Source organism: Hemicordylus capensis, chromosome 6, assembly GCF_027244095.1.
Source record: "Hemicordylus capensis ecotype Gifberg chromosome 6, rHemCap1.1.pri, whole genome shotgun sequence".
Taxonomy (NCBI): domain Eukaryota; kingdom Metazoa; phylum Chordata; class Lepidosauria; order Squamata; family Cordylidae; genus Hemicordylus; species Hemicordylus capensis.
This window is the reverse complement of record NC_069662.1, coordinates 10,706,199-10,729,466: the sequence shown is the minus strand read 5'-3', so window position 1 is coordinate 10,729,466 and position 23,268 is coordinate 10,706,199. Positions and strand designations below refer to the sequence as shown.

The following is a 23,268-nucleotide window of genomic DNA, read 5'->3' as shown; positions in this document are numbered from 1 at the left end:
TGGCCCCTCCTGCGACAAACACTCGCCCTGCCCTGTCTCAACTACCTTCCCATTCAAATCACCGTTCTGCTCCTCCTCAGGTGCCTCCCCACATTCTAGTAGGCCCCCTGCCCCCCCACTCCTCTCCAATGTCCTCAGGTGGGGGCATGACACCCACCCCAATGCTCACCACAGATAGCAATGTGGTTTGGTGGAGAGCAGTTAATGCATCCTGCAAACGCACTCCTCTGCCTCGCTTAAGTACCATGCCTCAGTCCCTAGCAAGCCCCCAAAAGCTGAGACCAGCACACCCACCCACAGCCATCCACAGGCTCCACCCCACTCCACACTGCACCACTTACCCCACCCACTCTAATCCACTCACCCCACCTCACACTTCACCACTCAACCCAAATGCCCAGCGACATTTCTAGCCTGCCAATATCCATGGGTAGCTCACTATGGGGCCCCTTCTGCCCTGAACACCAAACTATCACTTCCAACCCCTACTGTCTACAGGCAGGAGCCACCTAATGGTGTACCAGGGAAGTAACATGCCTAGGGAGCAAGAGGTTGCAAGCGGTTGCTGGTTTGAATCCCCACCGGTATGTTTCCCAGACTGTGCCTCATTAATATATTGGCAATATAGGAAGATGCCGAAAGGCATCATCTCATACTGCGTGGGAGGAGACAATGGTAAACAACAACAACATCAACAACAAATATTTATATACCGCTTTCCAACAAAAGGTTCCAAAGTGATTTATTTACATAGAGAAATAATAAATAAATAAATAAGTAAGTAAGTAAGTAAGTAAGTAAGTAAGTAAGTTGGATCCCTGTCCCCAAAGGGCTCACAATCTAAAAAGAAACATAAGATAGATACCAGCAACAGTCACTGGAGGTACTGTGCTGCGGGTGGATAGGGCCAGTTACTCTCCCTCTGTTCAGTAAAGAGAATCACCATGTTAAAAAGGTGCCCAGGTAGCAGATCAAAGCTAAACCCCCTCCTGTATTCGACCAAAAAAACCCCTCACATGTCTCTGTGGTTGCCGGGAGTCGACACCGACTTGATCGGACAACTTTACTTTACTTTATAGGAGAGGCATCTTGGGGTTGTGGTGGACAGCTCGTTAAAAGTGTCAACTCAATGTGCGGCAGCCGTGAAAAAGACAAATTCCATGCTAGGAATCATTTGGAAGGGGATTGAATGTAAAACCGCTAATATGATAATGCCCTTATACAAAACTATAGTGTGGCCACACCTGGAGTACTGAGTATAATTCTGGTCACCACATCTAAAAAAGGACATTGTAGAACTGGAAAAAGTGAAGAAGAGGGCAACCAAGATGATCAGGGGCCTAGAGCACCTTTCTTATGAGGCAAGGCTACAACACCTGGGGTTATTAAGTTTAGAGAAAAGTCGACTTCGGGGAGATATGATAGAGGTCTGTAAAATCATGCATGGTGTGGAGAAAGTGGATAGAGAGAAATTATTCTCCCTCTCACATAACACTAGAACCAGGGGTCATCCCATGAAATTGATTGCCAGGAAATCTAGGACCAACAAAAGGAAGTACTTTTTCACACTTGTGGAATTCTGTGCCACAAGATGTGGTGACAGCCAACAACCTGAATGGCTTTAAGAAGGGTTTGGATAACTTCATGGAGGAGAGGTCTATCAACGGCTACTAGTCGGAGGGCTATAGGCCACCTCTAGCCTCAAAGGCAGGATGCTTCTGAGTACCAGTTGCAGGGGAGTAATGGCAGGAAAGAGGGCATGCCCTCAGTTCCTGCCTGTAGGCTTCCAGCGGCATCTGGTGGGCCACTGTGGGAAACAGGATGCTGGATTAGATGGGCCTTGGGCCTGATCCAGCAGGGTTATTCTTATGTTCATATGTAGGGCAGGCAAGTCACTGTGGTTGTTGCCACTGGACCACCAGACCAGGCAGTGGAGGACACAGCCCTTACACAAGGAGTTGTGTTGCTGTAGCCCCTGTGCAACTATGGACTTGGGTCTTGGAAAGTGGGGATAGACACGGCAACATAGATGTCCCCTCTGTTAGTGCAGGGGTGGTGGAGGCAGTGGCCAGTGGCCACAAATCTTATTGTGCATTGTGACCTCTTTGTTTTCTTTTCTTGAGGTGCTGCAGCTTCTCTCTGCACTGATTTGCAGTTTGCTAGTACCCACAGAAGCCCACCTGGTTGGAGATCCAACTGTAGGTAGCCTCAGTTTGGAAGCAGTTCTGCAGTTGAGTCTGCACCCACTCTCTGATCCAGAGCTATACAAGGACCTCTGCATGCCTATCAGTCCAGAGCTCCGCTCAGACATTTCTGGAGGCATCTGCAGCTTAATTGCTCCCCATAGTGCTTGCAGTGGCAGTACCACCAGTAGATGCTTTGGGAACAGAAGACTGCAGAGACTCCATGGCTGTTTAGAGTTTAGAGCCATGAATTCTGAAAATTCATTTTGCATTTGAATTTGGTCTGAAAATTCAATTTGAATTTGAATTGAATTTGGATTGATTGAATCCTGGTTTGGCTATTTTTAAAACCAATCACGGGGCCAGAATGGTTTAACAAAGTTGCCAAAAGGCTCTTGAATCAAATTTGAATTGAATTTTGAAATTCAGATTCAAATTGAATTGCCCTTTAAAGGATGATTTAATTCAAATTTGAATCACTCAAATCACCCAGAGTTGAATTGATTTGCACATCCCTAGTTATAGAGAGGAAGCAGGTGGGGACGTGAGAATGGCCAAGGTTGGCCTAGAAGGGCCCCTGGCCCAACATCTGTGCCCTATCCATAGGGTAGGACAAGGTTTCCCTCACCTACAAAACCACTCCTCCAAGCATCCCAGCTGGTTCAGAGTTAATAAGCAACCTTCTACACAATTGTGAGGCTCATGCAAGTGGAGGACATTGGGTACTTCCTATCATGGCATTTACACTAATGCAGAGATACACTCCATTGTAGAGTTATCTTTCGAGAGGAGGTGCAGGTGTGTTGCAATCCAGCTGTGAGCCTCCATGGTGGCAGCCCTCTATTACTGATCATCCTCACTTTTACCTGGTATCCTTCTGGAGAAGAGAGCCCTTGCTGTGGGTGCATTGGCACCCCCTACCAGCCACCAACTTCTATCTGATTGGGACCGCGGCGTAGGGATGTGCACGAAGTTTTTTCGGCACCGGCGGGGGTAGTCCTTTAAGGGCAGGGGAGGGTACACTCACCCCTCCCACCACATTTCCCCCGCCGGCGCTCCGTTACTTTTAAGCCCCTCGGGATGGCAGCATTTCTCCCTGCTGCCCCATTTTCATTATCGTCAGGAAGTGGCTGGAAGTAGCAAGCGTGTGCGCGCCTGTTGCGTGCACATGCATGCGCGATGGGCACACGCACGCTTGATACTTCCAGCTGATGACGAAAACAGGGCGGCAGAGAGGAACGCTGCCACCCCGAGGGGCTTAAAATAACAGAGCGCCGGCGGGGGGAATACAGTGGGAGGGGTGAGTGCAACCTCCCCCGCCCTTAGAGGACTACCGCCATCGGTGCCGAAGCGCCAAAATGGCCCCAAGAGCCGAAAAATTTCAGAGGCCTTCATAATGACCTCTGAAACATTTTGGGCACAAGCCTACCGCGGCATTGATGGTTGCTGGTGGTGCACACCTGTGCAGCAGGTAACACCTTTCCTTTCCTATGCCAGTCCACTTTTGTTGAATCTTGATGGAACAATGGCAGGGGTTGTTCTGAGGGGGGGCATTAATAATAAATAATAATAATAATAATAATAATAATAATAATTCAATTTCTATACCGCCCTTCCAAAAATGGCTCAGGGCAGTTTACAAAGAGAAATAACAAATAAAATGGCTCCCTGTCCCCAAAGGGCTCACATTCTAAAAAGAAACATAAGACACACACCAGCAACAGTCACTGGAAGTACTGTGCTGGGGGTGGATAGGGCCAGTTACTCTCCCCCTGCTAAATAAAGAGAATCACCAGGGTAAAAGGTGCCTCTTTGCCCAGTTAGCAGGGGTTCGCATTGATTGGGCCAGTTAGCATTGATTTGCCCAGTTAGCATTGCTGTGTTAGGTACAAAAGCACCAGGCAATTTTTGTGGAGCACTGCTCTCCATTGGGGGAGGGGCTGCTGGGGTGTGGTGCTGAAGCACAGTGCAATTTGGTGCACACCCATGCTTCTGCCTAGAGCTAGCAGCTTGGTTGGAGCGGTGGCTCCAAGCTCTCCCTGGGGGTGGGTGCCCTGTCCCTCTTTACAGCAGCAGAAAGCTGGGATGGCCAAAAGGGTTGTCTCTTTAAAATATCAGAATTTGTTACTTTTGCCAGGCAGAATGGGGAAGAGAGGGGAGGATCACGAGGTTGTGGTGCTATGGCCGAGAGATGGCCAGTGTGCATGGTGTGCATAGAGCAACCATGTCCCAGGGCGGGTCTGTGCCACTGTCTCTATGATTATGGTTTCAAAAACTGCACGTCCAAGTTTGGGCGTAACTCTTCAGCAGCCAACCCAGAGATTTTGGCAGGAAACCTTAATGCAAACATAAGGTTCAAATGTGAGTTTGGAGAGAAAGGCAAACAGCAGGTTGTTTGGGGCTCAAAACCATGGTTGCACAAATTGGGACATAATGGAGTTCCAACCTCTGCCCTGTTTAACTGTGGTTGCCTACTATGTTTGAATGCAGGGTGGGGTCCCACTCAATCTAATCTGACTTTGCAAATGTTGGTTCAGGGTCCTTTGGGCCCTTCTGAATGTTGGGGTTGGAGACAGAGTCGGGACTGGTATCAGACCAAGCTTAAAACAATGTTTCAAGGCAACTGGGATACTCACTATGATGAATCTGGAAGAAAAGTAACCTAGCACCAGAAAATTGCAGGGAAGAGATGTAACTTCAGTGCATCACAGAAGAAACCAGGAAATGAGCCACTTGTGAGAAAAAAATGGATTTAAAAACTGCAGGGGGACTGCAGAGAGGAGGAGGAACTGGTTGTGTGGGCTTCCTTCTAGTATGAAGGGCAGCCTCAACAGCCAATTACAGATGGAGAGAGGGAGGAGCTTCCTCCCTCAACTCTAGTTACAGCCAACAGAGCCTGCAATCCAGCATTCAGATATAAGATGGCAGCTATAAACCTCAGGCAGAAGCACCAAAACTCGCCACAGCCTGAGGTTTCAAAATGGAGTTTCAAAATGGATACCTCAGCTTGCTTTTCTGATGGCACTGGGATTTCATGAATTCGTCCATATAGGAAAGTCAATCTCAGGTTCCTTTAACTTTCCCATGGCGTGCAAACAGGACCAAAAAAAACTTTTTTGTTTTCTTTTAGTGTAGGATATTTTAAGGGCATGTGACTCTGGCTGTCCCATTGCAGGGGAGCAAGAAGACTTCTACTCAAATGTACAAAACATGTTGAAGGAAACATGTTTTGTACATTTTAGTAGAAGTATTAAAGAGAACTTGTAATTCTGAGGTGATAATTAACTACCCTGCATTTTTCTAATTAGCTATGATGATTACTTCTTCTTCTCCAAATCCCACAGGAATTCCAGTGGTCACTAAAGGAGCAAGACGTAAGGACTCCATAAATATATCTTGTAGTATTCAGGGGTGGTTCTAGAGATACACAAGATTAAATCTATTTTTCAACATTTTTTATGTTGTGCGGCCTGAGCTTCATATCAGCCAAATGTGTGTTTGTCAGGCCACTGAGGAACATTCAAATGAATGAAATAGTGAGCTGTTGTCTAGAAGGGAGATATCCAAACATGATTGTGTTGTTCATGGTACTGATAGTCTTGTGTCTGCCTGCTGTGGCAAGGAGTGCTCCAGCTGCTTCTTGCATTATCTCTGACCCTCTTCCTATTCTTCACAAGTTCTATCAGCCAGGAGACTTCCTCATCATTGGCATCATTTCTCAGATCTACGTCTTTTCCTCTCCAGCAACTTTTGAAAAACAGCCCTCTCCTGAACTTTATGATGACATTCTGTAAGAAGTAGTTCTTTTATTTTTTAAATGTATATCATACACCAGATGATATTCTCAGGTTGGCCAGTCGTACGGATTGGCTTTTCCTTCTGTGTATTGTAAGTTTGGAATAGGAATGACTGCTTTGCATCCACGCCTTCATTGAAAGAAAGCATCCTCCCCCCTCCTCACTTCCCCCTCCCCCTCCTTGTAATATTCCATATTCCAAACCTCCTTCTGTAATCCATGCCAATCTCTAAAGAATGTCCTGGTCATTTGAACAATTGGTATTATTTGTCCAGCTACCTGGGCAAAGAGCCCCCCCTTGAAAGTGATGATCCTTTAACACTTTCAAAACAAACCAGTTCAGCCCAACATAAAATCTCTGCAGTGGCTTTGCTCTCTCTCTCTGTGTGTGTGTGTGTGTGTGTGTGTGTGTGTGTGTGTGTGATACAGCGAGTCCTCTTGGACAGGTAGTTATTTCCTCATACTTTCTGGTATGTCAACTGAACTGACAATTGATTGTTGAAAAGGGACACATGAATATTGTAATAACTACAAATAATTAGCTGAACCCGCACAGATCATCTGTACATTAGGAGTTTGGGTGCACTTGGAATACACTCCCACCACCACCTCCTGCCCCAGTCTCTCTTTTGACTTCCATCCCACTGCCTCCTGCCCCAGTCCCTCTTTTTGCCCTTTCTCTCCCCGCCTGCTGCCCCAGCCTCTCTTCCTGTCCCTGCTCCCTCTGTCTCCTGACCCAGTCTCTCTTCTTGCCCTCCATCCCAGGCTGCAATGGGTGCCGTGGCTTCACCTTACCACCCATTCCCCTCCCACCTCAGGCTGCATCGGGCGCCGCGGCTTTGCCAACATCTGCCTCCCTTGGCTGGAACTCTCACAGGACCTCACGAGAGTTCCACCAGGCATCCAGACGCCTCTGGAGGCCGTTCCCTACGGGGTCAGCCATAAGAGAATTAAGTATATAGATAATGGTGGCTGACATGTCACTCAGCGTACCATGGGCTGTTCTAAAACAATGCTGGCACTGTTGTTCAAGAGGACTCTTGCACTAATATGCAAATTTGAGCAATCATGCTTGTATAGCAAAAAAATCCATTGGCAACTATGGCTGTTGAATTGTGCATGTCATGCTAATCATGAAGCACTGTAGGAACTGCAGGCTGCATGTTTGGAGGGTCCCTACTTCCAGGCCACCACAAGTTAATTAAGGTTCGATGAAAAAGCCACACAAGAGGAATGAAGAGTCATTGCCAAACTGGTAACTACTGGAGGAAGTTGGAATTTATTTGGGCAGCATCCTCTGCAGTGCTATATTTGTAAGTCGAACCTAACAGTTGATAAGGAGTTGTTGGGTTTCTGAGGAAGACACTGAGGAGAACAACTCATGTTCTCAGCCAGTCATGCAGTCACCATGAGGGGTTGGCATTGGGGGTGCAGGTAACTGCTGCACTTCCCTGAAGCAAAATACCATATATACTCGCGTATAAGCCGATCCGAATATAAGCCGAGGTACCTAATTTTACCGAAGAAACCAAAAAACTGATTGACTCAAGTATAAGCCTAGAGTGGGAAATGCAGCAGCTACTGGTGAGTTTCAATAATCAAAATAAATGCCAATAAAATTACATTAATTGAGACATCAGGGGGGTATATTGTAACCAGTATGTACGGTACTTTATTACAGGGGGACATTTTAGCACGGGCAGATAGATGACTCGAGTATAAGCTGACGCTGATTTTTTCAGCACGTTTTGGGTGCTGAAAAATTCGGCTTATACTCGAGTATATACAGTATATGATTATGGGTTATGTAGTTTGGAAAGATTGGGAAGCAACTCATATAACCAATAGGACTACTCTAAAGCCATATTGAGAATATAACTTCATGTCTAAGGATGAGATTTAGGAAAGTACTTCTTTCCCAGTTAGAAGAGGTTACACAGTCAGAATTGTGTGTGTGTGTGTGTGTACATACTACAAAAAGTAGAATCTCTCATAACAATTCCAGTGCAGATGTGGATTACAGTGAATTCTGAACATCACTTCTTCCAGTGGTGTGAGCAAATACTTCTTTTCACTCCCCCAAAGTAGGCCAAATAGATTTTAATACAGAATACTTATTATTATTATTCCTTGTTTACACAGTCAGACAGGTGTTATTGACTGGTTTGCTTGATCCAGACATCGAGTCCTTCCCAAGGACCTGGGATGGCTGAATTTTATTCTCAATGTTGTTGCTGTTGTTATAGATATCGTTGCAGAATATAAGCTGTTCCCAGTAAAGTTGCTTTTTGTAATTGGCTGATGGTGATTTCTGGGGCCCCTATGGTGTTGAGGTGCTCTTCAAGTTGTTTTCGAATTGCACCTAGGGTGCCAATTAACACTGGGATTATTTTGGTCTTTTTCTGCCATAGCCTTTCAATTTCAGTTTGTAGATCTTCGTATTTGGTGATTTTTTTCTATTTCTTTTTCTTCTATTCTGCTGTCCCCTGGTATTGCTATGTCGATAATTTTGACTTGATTTTCTTTCATCTCAGCTACAGTTATATCTGGTGTATTGTGTGGCAGATGTTTGTCTGTTTGTAGTCGGAAGTCCCATAATATTTTTACCTCTTCATTTTCTACCACTTTTTCAGTTTTATGGTCCCACCAATTTTTGGCTACAGGTAGCTTGTATTTTTTGCAGATGTTCCATTGTATCATCCCTGCTACCTTGTCATGCCTTTGTTTGTAGTCAGTCTGTGCCATCTTTTTACAACAGCTGATTAGGTGGTCCACTGTTTCATCTGCTTCTTTACAAAGGCGGCACTTGCTGTTTGCTGTGGATTTTTCAACATTTGCTCTTATTGCATTTGTTCTTAGTGCCTGTTCTTGTGCAGCCAGTATTAAACCCTATGTTTCTTCCTTCAAGTTGCCATTCTTAAGCCATTGCCAGGTCTTGGTGATGTCTGATTTTCTACTTATATTTTGCAAATATTGACCATGCAGGGGCTTATTTTTCCATTGTTCTGCTTGGTTCTTGACTTGTTCTTTCTTGTAGGCCTGCTTTGTTTCATTGGTGTTGAATAGTTTCTCGTTCTTGACCATCTTAAGTGCATCTTCTTCACTGTCCTTTATATATTCTGCAAGGCCTCTTTTCTCCGCCTCTACAGTTTGATGGACTTGCAGCATTCCTCTTCCACCTGAGCTGCGAGGGAGATAGAGCCTATCTACATCACTCCTGGTGTGCAGAGCATGATTGATGATCATTATTTTCCTGGTCTTACAATCTAGCATCTCTAGCTCTGCCTGGGTCCAGTCTATTATTCCTGCAGTGTATCTGATAACAGGTATAGCCCAGGCGTTTATGGCATGTATGGTGTTCTCACCATTGAGTTTGGACTTGAGGATTTTTCTAACTCTCCTGATGCATTCACTTCCAATTTTTCTTTTAACATCAGTGTGTGCAATGTTATCAACCTGGAGAATGCCCAAGTATTTGTAATGTTCTTTCTCTTCCAGGTTCTTGATGTTGGTTCCATTGGGCAGTTCTATTCCTTCTGTTTTTCTTAATTTTACTCTGTTCATTATTAATGCAGCACACTTGTCTAGTCCAAACTCCATTGCTATATCGCTACTGAATATACGGACAGTGTTTTGCAGTGATTCAATTTCTGACTGGGACTTTCCATACAACTTCAGATCATCCATGTACAGCCGATGGTTGATTTGACTTGATGTTTTAGATGTTTGGTATCCAAGGCCTGTTTTGTTTAGTATTTGTGAAAGTGGGGTCATGGCGATTAGAAATAACAGAGGGGATAGTAAGTCCTCTTTAAAAATGTCTCTTCTAATGCTAACCTGTCCAAGTGTATAGCCATTGATTGTTAACTGTGTACTCCACATGCTCATTGCTTTTTAAAATAAATATCTGAATGTTTTTGCTGACACCAGTTGTTTCTAAACATTTTAGTATCCATGTGTGAGGCAATGAGTCGAAGGCCTTGTAGTCAATCCATGCCACACTTAGATTCGTTTTTCTTCTCTTGAAATTTTCTAAAATCATTTTGTCAATCAGCAGCTGGTCTTTTGTGCCTCTGGTGTTTGGGCAATTTCCTTTCTGTTCAACTGGAAGCTGTTTGTTAGTTAATAAGTGTTGCATTACTTCATCTGCTATTATTCCAGTTAATAATTTGAACATGTTTGGCAGGCAGGTTATCGGTCTTTAATGACTTGGAACTGCCCCTTTTGCTGGGTCTTTCATGATGAGATGATTTTTCCCAGTTGTTAACCATTGTTCAATATCACCTCCTTGCAAAATGTGATTGAACTGTTTTGATAGTTGTTTATGAAGGCTTGTTAGGTGTTTAAGCCAAAAGCCATGCAGTTCATTGTCTCCTGGTGCAGTCCAATTTTTAATTTTCTTTGACCTTTCACTTATTAATTCGGGTTTATATTAGAGCTTGCATTTGTTGGTTACATTTTTCGTCCTCTTTCACCCAGCCTGCTTTTTTATTATAATCTATTGGATTGTCCCATCATCATCATCATCATCATCATCATCATCATTATTATTATTATTATTATTATTCTATTTACACACAGTCTACCAGATACTATTGACTGGATTTGGTACTTTAATTATCGTGTCCTTTCCAAAGGACTAGGATAACTAAGGAAAAGTGGTTATGGTTGTTGTTGTTACTATTGAAATTTCTAGAATTCAGAGGTTCTAGAGAGTTCACAATAAGAAAAACAATATAAACAAGATAAATATGCTATTAAGAACAATTTAAAATGTAAAATGTTCATAACCATTTAAGAGTCACTAAAAACCTAACTGAAAAGTGATTTTAGGGCTCTTTTACTTGGTACCCAAATATGGAACTGAACTATAGCAAGTGTCACGTTCTGAAGCAGAGGTCCTCCTCTCCTTACAGAGCATTGACTCAGAATTACCAGCACATCTTGGCCTTGGTATTTGCTGTCAAGGAGATCAATGACAATCCTAAGATATTATCCAACATCACTCTCGGCTTCGACATCTATAATAGCCATTTTAATCAAAGATGGACCATTCATGCTTCACTGGAACTTCTTTCCACAAAGAACAGATTCATCCCAAACTACAAATGTGACATGCAGAACAATCCTTTAGCAGTAATTGGGGGACCAAACTCTGATGTCTCTCTCCCCATACCAACGAATCTCTGCATCTACAAGATTCCACAGGTAAGATGGGTTCCTGGAACAGGGGAGTTTAGAAGAAGATTTACATATGTCCTTTTAAAATATATGTATACATTTACTTATTGCATTTACATAACACCCTTCATCCTGAAACCCATTTCTCTCTCCCTATTTTATTGGGTAATAGCTCCTTGATTCTGTTATGGAATCCCCTGTTACAGAGTTCCATTTTATGGATAATGTACTACAAATTATACTGGCACAGAAACATCAGTACATTTAGAGGAGTTGTTGAGTCCATATTCTACCCTTTTTCAATAATCCACATAATTCTGGTTTACGATGAGAGTTGAGTTGTTTTACCTTTTCTCTTGTGCTCAAAACGTGTTGATGTTTCAACTGAAGATGTCCATCAGTTTCTATGCCATGTAAGTCATAAATACTTTGTACAGTTTTTTATATTAGCTGGTTAATATATGAGGAAAACTGTGCATCAGTTTCTGAAAAAGAAAATGGCAAATATGAATCAGTGTATGTTTAAAGGGATGTATGTTAGGTAAATTTCTAGGTGTGCATGCGCATTGGGAAAATTTTGTTCAGTGCAGACTGATGTGGCTTGAGGAGTTGGTGATGATTAATCATGAGAGAGATCTTGCAATTGTGGTGGACGGCTCAAGGAAATCATGAACCCAATGCTTGGAAATTCTGAAAAAGCCAAATTCAATGTCAGGGGTCATTATGAAATGGATCCAAAAGAAAACCATGAATATTGTATTGCCCCTATACAAATCTATGCATCACTGTAGTTAGAATATAGTTTGTGTTTCTGATCACCAAAGCTCACAAAATATATTGTAGAGCTACAAAAGGTGTAGAAAAGACCAACCAAGGTGATCAGTCTTGTGCTTCTGAATACCAGTTGCATAGAAGAAACAGCAGCAAAGAGTTATCTGCCTACAAGTCCACCTTCTGTACTTCAGAAATATCTCTTCGGTCCTTATGTGAAACTAATTTCTGAGGAGAATTTATGAGGAGATTTTACCGGTTCTGGATGGGGTTGCACTCCCCTTGAAGGAGCAAGTATGCAGACGCAGTTTGGGAGTACTAGTGGACCTGGCTCTGCTTTTGGAAGCTCAGGTGGAGGCAATGGCCAGGGGTGCCTTCACACGGATTCGGCTAGTGCTCCGACTAGTGCTCCAGCTGCGTCCCTTTCTCGAGAAGGCAGATCTGGCCACGGTTACTCATGCCTTAGTCGCTTGACAGCTAGATTACTGTAATGCGCTCTATGTGAGGTTGCCCTTGAAGAATATCTGGAAACTGCAACGAGTGTAATATGCGGCAGTTAGGGTTTTATCTGGAGCTGCCTGGTGGGAGCACATCACACCCATTCTGAAAGAGTTGCACTGGCTGCCAGTTCATTTCCGGGTCCAATTCAAGGTGCTGGTTTCAACCTTTGGAGCCCTTAACGTTTTGGGCCCGGGATACCTGAGGGACCACCTGCTCCCAGGGGTTGCTGACTGCTTGATGAAGTCATCTGAGGGGACTCTTCTCTGGGTGCTGACAATAATGGACGCTTGGTAGTCGTGCACTCGGGACAGGGCCTTCTCTGTTGCTGCCCCCAGATTCTGGCATGCTCTCCTGGTGGGTATCCGCTCCTCACTCTCCATCACAGTTTTTAGAAAGTGTGTGAAATCATGGCTTTTTACCCAGGCTTTTATATGATTGTCTCCACTGCTGCTTCTTATATTTTGTACTATCTTTATGCTTGTGTTTTAATTTATTATTATTATTTTAATCAGATTTGTTTTTATACTTTGTTTTTATCTGTTGTATTGTTTTTATGGCTGTTTTTATATGTTTTTAGCTTGATGTTTTTTATTGCTTTTTTATTGTATGTTTTAATTTTTGTAAATCGCCTTGGGGTTGTGTTTTTAACGAAAGGCGGTATAGAAATGTAAAAATAAATAAATAAATAAATAAATAAATACTTTTTAGCTCAATATTTTAAGGTGTCTTCTTTATAATCGTGTTTTTAAATTTTATTGTGAGCTGCCTTGAGATTTTCTTAATGAAAGGTGGGGTATAAATTTAACAATAAATAAAATAAAATAATTTCTGGAATAGCTTTGACTGCTACTACTACTATTATGACTTATATTCCACTTCTCAATAAAGGTTCCCAAAGTGATTCACATAGAATAATTTTTTTTTTAATGACTCCCTGTCCTAATAGGGCTCACAGTCAAAAAAGAAACACAGCATTGACATCAGCAAGAGAGATGCTATGCTGGAGTTCGTTAGAGACAGTTGCCTTCCTCTTGCTTAATAGAAGAGATCCACCACTTTAAAAGCTGCCTCTTTGCTGGATCCAAGAGGATATTTATGGGGATATAAAACATCCTTGTTTAGAGTAAAGCAGTGCCATTTGCCATCTCTTGCCATTTCAGATTATCACAGTACGTAACAGTGGAAGCTCAAGACTTCTGTATACCTGAGAAAGGGTGCCAAATTCCAGCCCCATGAACACACACCCTCTGCTCCCTCTTATCATTGCTTAAATGTGGGGGGACACAGGAACATAGGAAGCTGCCATACTGAGTCTGACCATTGGTCCATCTAGCTCAGTATTTTCTACATATACTGTCTGGCAGTGGCTTCAAGCAGGATCGATTCCCAATGCTACCGGAAGATGAAAGAAGGGGAAAGCGGGGGGCAATGGGGGATTTCTCTGGTGCAAACATGTCCTCAAATGTTCAGCAGCTATTGGTTTTCTCACCACGTGTAGGCTTGCACATGGAAGATATTTGTACTTGTCCAAGAGCCAAGTTAAGAGAGGTTTTTTTCTTTCTCTCACATGAGCTTAATCTGAGACAAAGGCTGTAATCCGCTGCAGACATATTTACCAGGAAAGAGCTGGTGTTGGTCATCTCCTCCTTCTCCTCCTCTTTCGTAGAGAATATACAGAAAATATGGAAAACTCAATGTTGTCAAAAACTCAGTGAAGACAAACAGGAAACCTGTTTGGGATCACAGTTGGGTATAGGGGCCAAAATCTTCCGGGAGTCTATGAGGGAGAAATCAGAGCAAGCCCTCGCAGCCGAGCTCAGGAGGAGGGAGAAGTGATTTCTACTTCATTATAGTGTTCTCTCTAATTATACAAATATGTGTAAGGAATGAATTTTGTTCTGTGTGGCAGGATCAAAGCAGTTTGTGCACATGCGCATTCAGAGTGGGGCCTCTCTGATTCGCCGGAGCAAGATCTAAAATTAACTGAGCAGCCATCAAAAAATGTGTGAGTGCACACACACGTGCACACCTTAGAGGGAACAATGCTTCATTCCCCTCTACACAGCCAGGAATGCATTCCTGAGGGTCTCACAGCCCTTGGTGACATATTTTTAGCAATATTAAAGCTTTGGGAGATAGGGGAGAGAAGAAAAAACTGCTGCCCTCTCCTCCTGTTATGCAGAACCAAGCTTCAATGCAGCAAGGCACCTGCCCTTCTTCTTTCCTTTTCGCATGGAAGAACTGGGGCAAATATTTGAATTTGTAGAGTGCATCTGTACAAACTCAATTCCAGGTTTTATATGAAAAAAAATCTTTTCCTTTGCTCTTTATTTTTAAAGCTCATATATGGCGGCACTCAAGTGATGAAAAACGACTTCCTCCACTGGATGTTTCCAAAGGGGATTCATCAATACAAGGGGATTCTCCAGTTACTCTTGCATTTTGAGTGGACATGGATTGGGTTTATTTATTTGCAAGATGACAATGGAGAGAGATTTGTACAGGATAACTTGCATATGTTTTCTGAGAGAGGCATCTGCTTTGCCTTTATAGAAAGAGGTCCACCATTTGCTTTTTCCAATGACATTGCTACAACAGTGGAGGTGGCATTGACAAAAATGAACACTGTTTCAGAAAGCACTGCCAATGCATTGGTCATATATGGTGAAATACAGACCATGTTGGTTTTCATACTAATGCACAACTTGGCAGACTTGGAGAATATACCAGTTAAGGCAAAAGGTAAAGTCTGGATTATGATTGCTCAGATGGATTTCACATCACTTGGATCTGAAAGAAGTATGGATCTTCACTCCCTCCATGGGGCTCTTTCCTTTGCATTGCACACAAAAGAGGTGTTAGGATTCCGGCAATTTCTTCAGATGAGAAACCCAATTTCAGAGAAAGATGATGGTTTTCTCAGGGTCTTTTGGGAAGATGCATTTAATTGTCATTTCCCCAACAACATTGCAGATGAGAAGGCTGAGGAAACCTGCACCGGGGAGGAGAAGTTGGAGACTCTTCCTGGATCTGTTTTTGAAATGAGCATGACTGGCCACAGCTATAGTGTCTACAATGCTGTCTATGCTGTGGCATATGCTTTGCATGCCAAGCATTCATCTGAATCTAATCAAAGAGGAAGGGTGGATGCAAGCAGACGAAACCTTCCGTATCAACTGCCATGGCAGGTAACCTCCTGATCTGTATCTGTGGGAGCAAAAAGAGAATCCAGTCTCTGTTTAAAAGTGGCATTGGAAAGCTTAGCATTGCTGTTCCAGGACTATTGTTGCCTCCATGGGACTGCTTGCTCCCAGCTGATGCTACCTACCTGACTAGATCAACTGAACATTTTGTTTTCCACATGCTGACAGCTGATGAGACCCATTTGTCAAGTATGCAGGCTCGGGCCTTCTCAACGATTGCCCCCAGTCTGTGGAACTCTCTCGCGGATAACGGCGACATTATTCACTCCCTCCCAGCCTTGAGGAAGAAAACAAAGACTGCCCTTATTTATTCAGGCTTTTGCCAATAAGCTGTCTCTGCTCTTTTTAAATTTTTAGCTACATTTTGTTCTTTTAATGTATATATTGAGTTTTATTGTTTTATCTTCTTTTTAATGTATGTATTGAGTTTTATTGTTGCATCTTGTTAACTGCCCTGGGGTATTAAGAAGAAGCATACTATATAAAAATAATCATACAAATTCTACCATCAGCTAATTGATACTCGTGCCCACATTAAGGCTATAGTGAATTTATTATATTCGACACAACTATAACTTAGCAGTTCAAGTCTTGTAGAATTGTCATAACATATTCAAGGGGGTACTTTTATATGAGGGGATTTAATCACCTCGCATATTTGTTTGTTTGTTTTAATTGGCTGAAGTATTGCCAAATGCTATGTATGTATTGTAACAATTTAAAAGGGACCATCAAACATACAAAAGTACAATAAATCAATATTTTTTGATTTATTGTCAATAAATCAATTGATGAATCCCAACTCAGAAGCCAGGAATATTAAAATGTTTTCACATATATCCAGAATAGAAGCCAGCTAACAGGAAAGCAATGCAATCTACACTGTAGTACAGCTAATAGACAGCATAAAAAGAATACATAAATTTGGATCTACGTTGAATAAGATAAGAATGGAAAATTAAAGTTAAACTAGCTGGGCCAGGTGCAGAGCATCTGCGCCTCCGGCCGGACCACCTAATGCCGCTCCCTGCCCCCACCCCGGCACACCCGGCTTTCTGGATGGCAAGTCAGCTGGCCGCTTCTCACCCCCCATGATTTCTCTCCCCACTCCCACTTCTCAGCCCCACTCCACAGTTTCTGGCTGGCGGGCTAGCCGTAAAGCCAGCCTGCCATTTCCTCCCACCTGCCCTCTCCTGGTAGTGGCTGCCAACTCCTGCTCCCACTGGCTGGGTCAAGCTTGCCTGCCGTCACCGCCTCCTGTTCCCGCCAGCTAGCCTGGCCTGCCACCTCCTCTGGCCGCCTGCCAGCATCCCTACGAACACTCAGGAGAGCTGCCACGCATAGAATTAGCGGCAGGTACGTCTAAGAGAAATAAAAATATAGATGTTAAATGATTTAACTATAACCAATTTAAACTCATGAATGTTAACTAACTCTGGTCAGCTTTTGCACACCACCATAGAAAACATTTTAAGTAATCTCTAAGTTCCAATCAGAGAGCAGAAAGGAGGCATAAAATTTATTCATGGAAGGTTTTCATAGGAAGATCCTTATTTCATTTTATATGGAAAAATATACAATGATAGCTGCAAATTAGGTAACTAGACAAGGTAATGTTGAAATGGGGTAAAGATAAAGCGTGCCGTTGAGTCAGTGTGGACTCCTGGCAACCACAGAGTACAGTGGTTGTCTTTGGTAGAATACAGGAGGGGTTTACCATTGCCTCCTCCCACGCAGTATGAGATGATGCCTTGCAGCATCCTCCTATATTGCTGCTGCCCTATATAGGTGTTTCCCATAGTCTGGGAAACATACCAGCAGAGATTCGAACTGGCAACCTCTGGCTTGTTAGTCAAGTCATTTCCCTCTGCAGAAAATCACCTAAATCACAGACATCATCATGATGTGTCAGTTTCAGAGGCAACACACACCCAAAGTCATTCGGACCATCGATGGGCAATGGTGAAGGTGATGAGGATAGCAGCTATAAGCTTGTTTGCAGAACTACAACTTTAACACTGCATGCAAATTCCACTAACCACAACCCTTAACGTATTTTTACATTTTCATGTACATCCTAACAAATGGATCACTTTTCATCACTCCCAATACAGCTCCACCACTATCTGAGACGTGGATCATTTAACAACAGTGTTGGGGAGAAGGTTTCTTTTGATGAAAATGGGGAATTAGTTGCTGGATTGGACATCATCAACTGGGTCACATTCCCAAACCATTCCTTCTGTAGACTTCAAGTTGGAAAGATAGAACCAGAGGCTCCCCCAGACCAGGTATTCACCATTCAAGAGGATGCCATTCATTGGCCCAGCAGATTTAACCAGGTAGGATCTGTGCATATTTGAAGATGTCTCCATTCACTTCCACTGTTTCCAGCTCTGTTTTGTCATATTTCAATTGGTAAGATATTGGATGAAAACGTGAACTTCCAGATAGAGATATAGTTGCCCAAGACTTTTTCCAGCCCCTAAACAATCACCCAGCATCTTTAAGCTCTGCTAGCTGTGCTGCCCTCCCGGCAGTGAAGTTTGGTCCCTAGTGAGAAGCTATCATCTTTTCAAGAGGGTTGTACTTGAAAGATTATTGCTGAGTGATTCAGCAACCCACCCATTAGAGCTGAACTGGCAAACAGTGCAGACCTAGTGCTTCTCTCTAAGCATAACATGGGCTCTTTAACTATCCTTTTGAAATAGCACAGTTGCACAGGATCACCATCTTATACCAAAGACCACTGCTGTGTAAGGGGGAAAGGAGAACAATTCAGAGCACAGTGCTCTGAAATATGAATATAAAATTACTGGAGGTCCTGTAGTCTCAAAAGGTGTGTGTGTGGGGGGAATCTAATGTAATCAATGGGACTACTTGGGAGTAAAAATCATTACAACATCAAAAATCTTGCCACTACTACCACCAAGGGAAGCCCTAAATAGGGGACACACATGCAGGAGAAGATACAAGAAACCCCTCAGATCTAAGGTTGGCTCTACCTTTATGTTCTTGGCAAAAGACTCCAGTAATACCCATGGCCTTCTTAAACCCTCACAAAGCAGGAGCTCCCTGGTGTCCTGCCATTTTCTTGTCCCAACTACAATGCATTTTCACACATATTCTAGAATACCTGTAAGGAGGCAAAATGCAATGTTTTCAGGTTCAATGAAGGCCAGAACTGCCCTGAAATTTTGGGTTGGGTATCACCATGCCAAGACATTTAATAAGAAGGTAAGAGACCCAGTCTGAAATAGCTGGGGAAGACTCATCTCATTGGCCAGTCAGCACAGCTCATTTCATTGGCCACAACCACAGAGTCTGTTCACTTTCCTCTCCTCTTCCTTATGCTCATCTTGCATACCAGCAATGCAGAGGAAAGGGTGGAGCATAGGATTAGGAGTCTTTGTGATGCAAAGTCCCCCAAAATAAAACACTATCTTTTTTCATGTTTGGACAGGCACAGCCCCTTTCTGTGTGTAATGACCATTGCCATCCTGGTTATAGTAGGACAAAGGGAGAAGGAAAGCCATTTTGCTGCTATGATTGCCTTCCATGCCCAGAAGGAAAAATTTCCAACCTTAAAGGTAAGAGATGTCTTGTAAAGGTCCTATAGACTATATTGACTGTGTGTGTGTGTGTGTGTGTGTGTGTGTGTTTTCATAGCACAGTGATTAAGCATCTCCCCATTGCTTAAAAAGTTATTGGCAACTCAGTGGTGATTAGGGATGAGCACAAAACTGCCTGGTTCAGTTCAAGTTCGAACCAAACCCAAACCGCACCGGACCAGTTTGGTTTATTTATTTTTATTTATTTTATTTATTCAATTTCTATAACACCCTTCCAAAAATGGCTCAGGGCGGTACAGGCCCTTAAACCCTCCCCCCCGGTTTGGTTTGTGGGGTGTTTGATGAACTTTTTTAAAAAAAAAACTTACCCCCCTCTGGGGGTCTTCTCCAAGGTGGCAGCAGGGGATCTGCAGAGGTTCTCCCTCCCCCTCTGGCCTTCCTTCTATTAGAAATCACCCAGGTTGAGAATATTCGGCCCCTTCTGGGCCTATTTCCTGGAGGGTGGTCATTTTAGAGGCTGCCATGCCTGCGCAGTTGGACCCTGCATGGCCTGGGTTTAAAAAAAAAAAAAATGTTAGTCAAACCCCGGAACTTGGGTGTGTGTTCAGTTCAGGGTTGAGCTGAACCAGCATGTGCCCTGGCTGCCCCATCCCTAGATACGCCTGTGGGTAGGAACGACACTGAATGGCTGGGGGTGGGTGGGTGGGTTTGTCTGGGTTCGGACCAAATAGTGGGTTGTTTGGTTTGACCCAAAACTGTTGAACTGAAATGGTTCAATTTTGAACCCTTTCAATATAGGAACATAGGAAGCTGCCATATACTGAATCAGACTATTGGTCCATCTAGCTCAGTATTGTCTTCACAGACTGGCTGCAGCTTCTTCAAGGTTGCAGGCAGGAATCTGTCTCTCTACCCTATCTTGGAGAAGCCAGGGGGGAAACTTGAAACCTTTTGCTCTTCCCAGAGCGGCTCCATCCCCTGAGGGGAATATCTTACAGTGCTCACAATTCTAGTCTCCCTTTTGTATGCAACCAGGGCAGACCCTGCTCAGCCAAGGGAACAAGTCATGCTTGCTACCACAAGACCAGCTTTCCTCATGGGTCAAGCCAGGCAGGAATCTGTCTCTCTACCCTATCTTGGAGAAGCCAGGGGGGAAACTTGAAACCTTTTGCTCTTCCCAGAGTAGCTCCATCCCCTGAGGGGAATAACTTCCAGAGCTCCCACTTGTAGTCTCCCTTTCATATGCAACCAGGGTGGACCCTGCTTAGCTTTAGGGGACAAGTCATGCTTGCTACCACAAGACCAGCCATCCTCTCTGACATCTAACCTGTTTTTGCACATCCCTAACATCTATGCACAGGAAAGAAAAGTATGGTGTAGTTGTTGGAGCATTTTAAGAATAGGACTGGGGGTGAACAATCCATTGTGAAATGGAAAATTAGACATTTGTTTTGGTATTTGTGTTGTGCTTGGGAAGAGATCTAGACATGGTGGCATCAGTTCTGATTTCCCTTAAAAAAACAACAAAAAAACACCAACAAGAACCCATGAAGTCTCAAGTCCCCCCTACCATTATTGTGTCTGGTTGCCATTATTTGGTTTCTTTTGTCCATAATCCTGGGCCAGATGATGAAATAAAAATACACCCTGGAAGTTCTTTTTACCTGCCTTTTAGTTCAAATCTTCTCTGGAGTGGAGGTGTGGATTCACATATCGGCCAAATTTACCCTGAGGTCCCTCTGAGGGATCAGGGAGCATTTCACACACGATTTGGGTTTTTCATTAGGATTTAGAGTGTAGCCTCATTTATATCCAGGGGGTAAATCCACTTTTGCATTGGTTTTGGGGGGCAACTTTGAATTCACAGTAAAGCCTTGCAGAAAACCCATGATAAAGTCTGGGATCTGGGAAAGTTCCATGATAATTTTTCTTTAAATAGAAAAATTGAGGATTGTTTGGAATGTTAACAAAATTTCTTGCTCATATTCTTCTCCCAACATTTTCATAGAATATAGAAGGGAAGTAATCCACCCAAGACTAGAAGATGTACTTGGGCATGATCAGTGGGAAATAGGTGGCTGGGATGGGTTGGGAAAGGGCTTGTTCTGTTAACTACATACAGAATACAGAGAGGGTGAATACAGAGAGCGGGAAGGGGAAAAAAAGAAGCTCATATAGGGAAGAGGAAGGAGAAAGGGGCAGGACTAGGAAGTCAGGGTGTGGTATATAAGGAGAGCAAAGTCAATGATGAAGGGGCTCTAGTCAGACTGTGAAGAAAGCCAGAGAGGCAAAAAGAGGCGGAAGGAAGGCAAGAAAATTTGGGAGGTGAAGGCTAAAACGGCTGGGATACTTTCACTCCCTTTCTCAGGTTCAGTTAAGCCCAAAACCAAAATAGTAAAGCTGAAAGAGAGGCCTTGTGATAGGACTGAGTTTCTCTTGTTGATTTTGGTCATAGGATCTGGGTTGTTCCTTCTCCATCCATGGCAAAATATTTCCACGAAGAAATGGAGAGCATCAGATTTAGAACTAACAGTCCTAATACAGCACTTCATAAGGTGCAGATCATAATATTTCTATGCACTGTACATTCCACTGCCAGGTATATGCCATGAATATTCTTTTTCAGACATGGATGACTGCATCCAATGTGCAGAAGATCATTATCCAAACAATGGCCAGGATTTTTGTATCCCCAAGACCATCAGCTATCTCACTCATGAAGAACCATTGGGGATCAGTTTGAGCATTTTTGCTCTGTCCTTTACTTTCATCACAGCTTTTGTGTTAAGAATCTTCATTAAGCACAAGGACACTCCCATTGTAAAAGCCAACAACCGCAGCCTCACCTACACTCTCCTCATCTCCCTCCTTCTCTCCTTCCTTTGTGCTTTGCTCTTCCTTGGCAAGCCTGAAAGGATCACATGTTTCCTGCGACAAGCTGCTTTTGCCATCATCTTCTCTGTGGCAGTTTCTTGCATCTTGGCTAAAACCGCCATTGTAGTTCTAGCTTTCATGGCCACCAAGCCAGGGTCCAGCATGAGGAAATGGGTGGGGAAGAGATTGGCCTACTCCATTGTTCTTTGCTGCTCTCTCATTCAAGTCACAATTTGTACAGTGTGGCTAGCAACTTCCCCACCATTCCCAGATCTAGACATGACCTCCATGGCTAAAGAAATGATCCTGGAATGTAATGAAGGCTCCACTGCCGTGTTTTATTCTGTGCTGAGTTTCCTAGGTTTCCTGGCTACAGTGAGCTTCATTTTGGCTTTCTTGGCCAGGAAGTTACCTGACCGTTTTAATGAAGCCAAGTTTATCACCTTCAGCATGTTGGTCTTTTGCAGTGTCTGGTTATCCTTTATTCCAGCCTACTCGAGCACAAGCAGGAAATACATGGTAGCTGTGGAAATATTTTCCATCTTGGCATCTAGTTCTGGGTTACTCTCTTGTATCTTTTTCCCAAAATGTTTTGTAATTTTGCTAAGACCTGATATGAACCAAAGGGGAGAGCTGATAAGAAGAAAGAACTAAAGATGTTATGGTCCTGATCCTGCCCACGTTATCCATGAGGAGGTCCTATTATAAACAATGGCAGTCACAGAGCCAGCCGAGCAGCGGCCTGGGTCCAGCCCCAATCAAAGGCCCCCTCCACATATGCCTGCGTGCATGACCTCACGTACATGGGGTGTGGCTTTGGCTCCAGAGGAGCCCAGAGCGAACTCCCCCCTCCCACACCCGGGCCGCTGAGAGCCCGGGCGAACTCTCCTGCAGTTATTTCAGGCAGCGCTGACTGCCTGATAGAAAGTTTTTCCCTTTTTCTTCATCTCTGAAGGGAGAAAAATGGGAAAACATCCTATCAGGCAGCCGACGCTGCCTGAAATGACGAGCTGATGAGCTGAGAGCTCGCTTGAGCTCTCAGCAGCCCCAACCACACCCCTTTGCCGGTGACGTCACTCCTGAAGCCTTTCCAAAAGGATACCATGGTCAATGGTATCAAAAGCCGCCAAGAGATCGAGGAGAACCAGCAGGGTAGCAGTGCCTCTGTCCCTTTCCTGATAAAGGTA

The 23,268-nt window shown here is 43.6% G+C and overlaps 1 protein-coding gene across 1 annotated transcript; it reads left to right on the top strand.

The window, feature by feature from the left end:
* Positions 1–5,830: 5,830 nt before the first annotated feature.
* Positions 5,831–22,735, top strand: LOC128332074 (vomeronasal type-2 receptor 26-like). The gene is made up of 6 exons (XM_053266332.1): positions 5,831–5,973; positions 11,010–11,187; positions 14,772–15,620; positions 17,750–17,977; positions 19,099–19,225; positions 21,834–22,735. The coding sequence occupies exons 2-6, from the start codon at positions 11,095–11,097 to the stop codon at positions 22,733–22,735; spliced, it is 2,199 nt and encodes a 732-aa protein (XP_053122307.1). The 5' UTR covers positions 5,831–5,973; positions 11,010–11,094.
* The last annotated feature ends 533 nt before the right edge of the window (positions 22,736–23,268 follow it).

Bases quoted from the DNA above. Each gene is read 5' to 3' on its own strand.
- LOC128332074 (XM_053266332.1), top strand. From the start codon at position 11,095: ATGCAGAACAATCCTTTAGCAGTAATTGGGGGACCAAACTCTGATGTC. The intron at 11,188-14,771 runs GTAAGATGGGTT...TTATTTTTAAAG, and splicing joins GCATCTACAAGATTCCACAG to CTCATATATGGCGGCACTCA. The intron at 17,978-19,098 runs GTAGGATCTGTG...ATGTTTGGACAG, and splicing joins GGCCCAGCAGATTTAACCAG to GCACAGCCCCTTTCTGTGTG.